General features: G+C 40.2%; 1 protein-coding gene across 1 annotated transcript; it reads left to right on the top strand.

Annotated features, from left to right (window-relative positions):
• The first annotated feature begins 4,191 nt into the window (after positions 1 to 4,191).
• Positions 4,192 to 5,475, top strand: LOC131179485 (uncharacterized). The gene is made up of 2 exons (XM_058146340.1): positions 4,192 to 4,780; positions 5,300 to 5,475. Exons 1-2 carry the CDS (start codon positions 4,192 to 4,194, stop codon positions 5,473 to 5,475), a joined length of 765 nt encoding a protein of 254 aa, XP_058002323.1.
• The last annotated feature ends 525 nt before the right edge of the window (positions 5,476 to 6,000 follow it).

Below are 6,000 nucleotides of genomic sequence, written 5' to 3'. Positions count from 1 at the left end.
TATACTTGTCTGAGCATTAAATGCTCAAGAAGTCCCAAGTGACGCATTGGTTAGCGAGACTGGGCTGCCTCTTTGACACGTCGCAAGAAGGTTCCAGAAACATAATAAAAAATCTGATAAATGAGATTGGTCAACTAAGGTCACCAGATTGAACAAATTCCCAAACCCACGGATTAGCGAATGACGATTCGTCTAGGGATTAGATCGAGTACACTTATCAGAGATCAAAAAAATACCCAATGCAAGTTAGATAGAAAGGAAAGATCAGGAATGAGAGAGATTGGGAAATAAGAGGGGACCCGATGCAAGAGATAGAGATCAGAATAATGACCCTAAAAGGGGATGGTCATAATGGGAAGAGCGGAAAAGCAAAGGAACGACCCGTAAGATTGGAGAACTCAGGGACTTGAATAACTACCAATCATGGCCTTCAATTAGCTTCCCCCACCGTTAGATCCGAGTTAGTTAAAGCATTGCAGGCATGATCAAATCCTCACCAGACATCTCATTCGCAACGACACCCTCCTAGCCGCCAGATGCCAAAACTGTTAAAGCAGCCTTGTACATCCCGATCTACACCATTGATTATAATTGTAAGGATGGATCTGGGGCCCTTAGATCAAAAGCAGATGACAGATTCGGTGCCTTTTATTCCCAGCCTTTGGATCTATTTCATAAGGTAAGATCCTTGACCGTTGGATTAAGGGGAGAAAGGAAAGATATTCTGAATGGAATCTCGACCCTCCATTTTGATTCTCTTTAATTCCCAGACATCAGATTATGTCCTTTTGAATATGAGCCTTCTGTCTCCCCCTAATAAGATCCTGACCCTTCATTTTGGGCACCCGTTCCCTATAAATACCTGCATGCAACACTGTAGAAAGGAAGAAGAAGGTGGTGATTATCGTGAAAAAACTCTGGACTTTGTTTCAGTCTTACCACTTGTTGTTCAGGGCTTTCAAAGTGTTGAGAAACTTTAGAAACCAGTTTTCCAAAGTATTTCATCAAAAGGAGCTCTAAATCCTGAGATTTTCATTTTTAGTTCCTATGCACCACCCTCTGAAATCATCTTCACTCCGCCTCATTCCGATCGCCCTAATATCTGTGCATTACCCTCCGAGCTCAACTTCATTGTGATCCATTCCCATTACCTTGGGTAAGCTCAAGTCCTTCGACCGTTAGCTTTCACCTCTTCAAGATTTATGGATACCGGGGTCAGCTTGCCTGTCTCCTCAACTTTCCACAGGTAAGCGTCTAAACTGTCATTTTATTGAATACCCTTGGTTTGTCTTCTCCAGTTTTCTTTTAAAGTTTCTTTTATATCCAGTTATATTAAATCTCAGAATATGTTATCTAGGCCAGTAGTTATTTCCTATCCCTTCTTTTTATTCATTCGTAAACTCTATTTATCGTCACCTAGTTTTCATTCCTTTCGAGAGTAGACGTTCAAGTCATCGGTGACCCATAAATACTCTAAAGAATATAGGCAGGAGTACTTTAACATGAGAGTTTTTGGTCTGAAATAAATGAAAAATGATAAAGGAAAATAGGTGTAGCAAAGGTCGAATAAGATGGAAACAAGATTAGGTCAAACAAATAAGTCATTAGATCGGGGCTTGGAACAAACCCATGCGATAAGATAATAGATCGGGAATCAAGATAAGTTTGGACCCCAGGTGAGTAACTAAAAAGAGATCGGATGTCACAAATCAAAGAGTTCTAATAAAGCGATCACACAAAAGATCGGCAAGGAGTTCGGTCTTTCATCCACCATCTAGTTATAAGGTCCCATAGGCTAGGAAAAGCTTAACACGGGTTTCCTGCGTCTTCGGTACTTCATTCCCATATAAAAAGGGGTCAAGAAGGACCCTTTACTAGAATCTTTAGTTCAAAGTTCTTATAAAACGACATTCTAACAAACACATTAAGAGATTGGGGGAGAGTTCTTACCCGAACTCAGTCTAATTTTTAACGCAACATATAAAGAGATCAGGGGAGAGTTCTTACCCGAATTCTCAACTTAAATTCTTAATACACTAAGAGATCGGGGGAGAGTTCTTACCCGAGCTCTCAATTTAAATCCTTAATACGCTAAGAGATCGGGGGAGAGTTCTTACCCGAGCTCTTAATTTAAATCCTTAATACGCTAAGAGATCGGAGGAGAGTTCTTACCCAAGCTCTCAACTTAAATTCTTAATACGCTAAGAGATCGTGGGAGAGTTCTTACCCGAGCTCTCAACTTTAATTCTTAAAACTCTAAGAGATTGGGGGAGAGTTCTTACCCGAGTTCTCGGCCAAAATCTTAATAAAATATATGGAGATCAGGGGAGAGTTCTTACCTGAAATCCTCCGCTTAAAGTTTAAACAGAATTCATTAAGAGATCGAGAGAGAGTTCTTACCCCAATTCTCTTAGCTTAAATCCAAACTAAAATATCACAACTTCAGCATTCATATCAACCCTAACAAAAATCCATTACACAACACCTATTCACTAAGGGTCATCTCATGTACTCATGTTCTTGGGCAACCTAAAATAATGAAGTATCAAATATTCCTTTTATTTTGACAAAGGATTAACATCATTATTTTACCCCCTAAATTACTAATTTATAAAGAGCACAACATCAAATCTACTTACCCTCATTGAGGGACGAGGTGGGGTGCCTAACACCTTCCCCACCCGTATATGGACCCCGGACCTAGAATCTCTGTTTTCAAAGTGGATTTTTATTTTTACAAATGGTTTTCTTTAATTTCCCTCAAAATTAAAGTAGCGGCTCCTCACTTTTCCCACTTCGGTGAGACTCGTACAATGACCGTAAAAACCCTTGCGACAGCTTGGCAACTCCACTGGGGATATTTCACCTTAACCCTGGTTTAGAGGTCCAAAAGCATATTTAATTTTATGCTCATGAAAATTAAAATCATAATTAGGGGGCTTAACTTACAAAATTCGAAAGTCTTAATATAATGATTATTGTTATTCTTTCTAACCATTTTGCTTATTTTGATTATCTTATTTATTACAACAATTTTCATCTAAAACTCAACCCAAACAGGGAAGAGGTAAATATGTCCCTTCACACACTGATTACTCGCATGATATCCTCACACACTTCAGCCCTATACCGGGGCTTTCTTACCCTTTTAGAAAATAGGAGGGAGTCATGTAGCGGTACCCGTGGGTTTTACCCCGTTAGTATCCGTGAAGGCTTCTGCTCAGATTGGAACTTATTTCATCTATCGTGATAACCGTGGATTTTCCCGTCATTATCATAATGGTAAAATGAAGCTCTACTGTTTACAGTAGGGACGATTTGGGAACCTGTGGCTTTAGAAAATTAGACCTTGAGCTAAATCGTCACATTAGTCGAAGCCTATGATAAGCCATCCTTAAAGGTAGAACCATCCGATTAGATAGTACCCACCCGGTGTCATGGTTACCCTATTTTAGGACAAAAGGGACATACTTGCTTTCACCTTACTCTGTTTTTAAAATTTTTCTTAAATAACATAAGGGTAATTTTGAATCATATTGTCAGGATGATCTAAACACCTTTCTACTTTGATAGGTGTATAGATATTGCCACGCCAGCAGTATAATTCAAAATTATCTGAATTTATTCTGCTGACCTACTTTCCACAGGAAATCAACATTGCTCCAAGCAAAGCAAATTCGATCAAGCAAGTAGTTTAACCAAAAAGAGTATACTTAACAAGGTCCCGAGCAAAGAAGATTGTGGAAGACCAGGAACAAGTGCAAAACCTATAAGGATAAGTTCCAAAATTGAGAGACCAAGTCTCAGAATTGATGAAACTGATGAAGGAGATGTCCTAAAGTAGAGAAACCATTCGACCTACACCAGAACCAAATTTACCAGTCCCTCCCCCACTCGCAACGATAGTTGATTCCCATCAAGCTTCAACCTCTTTCACCTTCCAACCTCCTATTCCTGATCCGACAATCACTGTTAGTCCAACACTCCCAAAATAATGACTTAACCTTTTCTTATCATTCGGCTGTCTCAAACGCTGAATTTCTCCCTTCCATACCAATCCCTTCAGTTTACCCTGCAACTAATTTCCCAACTAGAGGCATGGCTTATGTAGCAGGGGGTGAAAATAAAGAAAAAGAAAATGAGAAGTTATCTGCTCTAGAGGAAAGACTAAGAGCTATAGAAGGTCTAAACATGTATGGCTCAGTCGATGTATCTTCACTGAGATTGGCAACGGATGTAGTGGTACCACCTAAGTTTAAAGTTCCGGACTTTGACAATTATACCGGAAATTCAGACCCCCGCATCCATTTGGCCACTTACATAGCCAAGATGTCCGCCCTCACAGAAGATGATAGACTTCTGGTCCATTTCTTTCATGAAAGCCTCTCCGGGACAGCCTTACGATGGTGCATACAACTGGATAGGAGTAAACTACGCTCCTGTAAAGATTTGGCTGATACTTTCCTCAAGCAGTACAAGCTCAATTGCAATGTCGCCCCGACACGAAAAGACCTTCAAAATCTAGTGTTGCAAGAGAAGGAGAGCTTTAAGGAATATGCACAGAGATGGAGAGAGAAGGCAGTTGAGCTTTGCTTTCTCTTCATTGAAACCGTGAAGGCCTCGTATTTCAATTTAATGATCGGAAATATGTCTAATAGCTTTTCCAACATTATCCAAGCTAGCGAAAGAATTGAAGCTAACCTCAAGTTAGGAAGGTTGCAGGAGTTGACTAGAGAAAACTCTGCAAAGAAAACGACAAGTTTCGGGAAGAAGAAGGAAGGTGATGTACACTCTATCACCCGATAAACTCAACCACCACTCCCTCACAATAACTTTCGACCATACCCTCCAATGTAGGGCCCAATAATAGCAAATGTTCCACCCCCTTTTCCAAATTGTCCTCATCCTCGCCCACAATATCCACCTCAAGCAGCTTACCACCCTAAACCGCCTACTCAATCTATTCATTTGAGACCACCTGCTCCTCAAACCAACCCAAGACCACCAAGGAATCCTGATCCACCTCTCCCCCTTTCGCTCAGTGAAATCTAACAATACCTACTGGGTATAAATCAGATAGTGCCTATTCCCCTTGACCCAATTCAGCCACCATATCCTAGGTGGTATGATGCTAATGACAGATGCAAATATCATGGTGAGGCAGTGGGGCATTCAACCGATAATTGTGGAGCTCTTCGGGGAAGAGTACAGGCTCTGATCAGAAATGGATGGTTAAAAATTGAGGGAAATGGCTCTCTTCCCAATGTCACTTCAAACCCATTACCTAATCATGGTATAGGCAATGGCATGAATGTGATAAAACCTAGGGATGAAAGCGAAGAGTCTCCTTTGGAACCATCCATCGATGTCATACAGCTAGACTCCGTGTCCGAGGCGTTGATTTCACCAATCGCTGAAGGGCAAGAACTTGATAATTGGGAAGCAGAAGATAACCCCTTGCTTAATCTCGAGTAAAGTGCATTTTGTTATCAACACTTGATCATTCTGTCCATGGTGACAAGTGTAATGTTGTAAATGGACCCTTTGCTTATGATTAAAGAATTAATAAATTAATAGCGCATTTTGTGTCCAATTCTCTTTTTCCTTTCACCATTAAAATCCATTTTTTTTAATATATACACCACTTTCATTTCTTTAGGACCATCAATCAATCCAGACCTAATAATTCAATTGACTCTGAAATTTCTTATGTTAACTTTGAAACTCCTATAACTGTCATTGGTTCAAGTGATTCCGAAAAAGAGTCCGTAGAAGAACAGGGTGAAAGAGATGAACCTTCCCTGGTGCTTTGTGGGGATGAAATACACACCATAAATCTAAGGACTAAGGAAATGAAGAGGGAACTTAAGGTCGTGAATAACGGAGAATTAGAGAGTATGGTCAGTTTACTCAAGGAATTCCTTGATGTATTCTGATGGAGCTATGATGACATGCCCGGATTGGATCCTCAGATAGTAACCCATAAGATCCCTCTAATTC

The sequence above is a fragment of the Hevea brasiliensis genome, chromosome 4, assembly GCF_030052815.1.
Source record: "Hevea brasiliensis isolate MT/VB/25A 57/8 chromosome 4, ASM3005281v1, whole genome shotgun sequence".
Taxonomy (NCBI): Eukaryota; Viridiplantae; Streptophyta; class Magnoliopsida; order Malpighiales; family Euphorbiaceae; genus Hevea; species Hevea brasiliensis.
The sequence above is the reverse complement of the archived record's forward strand: the minus strand, read 5'-3'. Positions and strand labels throughout refer to the sequence as shown.

What these genes read in the sequence shown, in the direction of transcription:
- LOC131179485 (XM_058146340.1), top strand. Translation starts at nt 4,192, where the DNA reads ATGTATGGCTCAGTCGATGTATCTTCACTGAGATTGGCAACGGATGTA. An exon ending in TTTCGGGAAGAAGAAGGAAG is followed by an intron (nt 4,781 to 5,299) that starts GTGATGTACACT and finishes ATCATGGTATAG; the next exon opens with GCAATGGCATGAATGTGATA.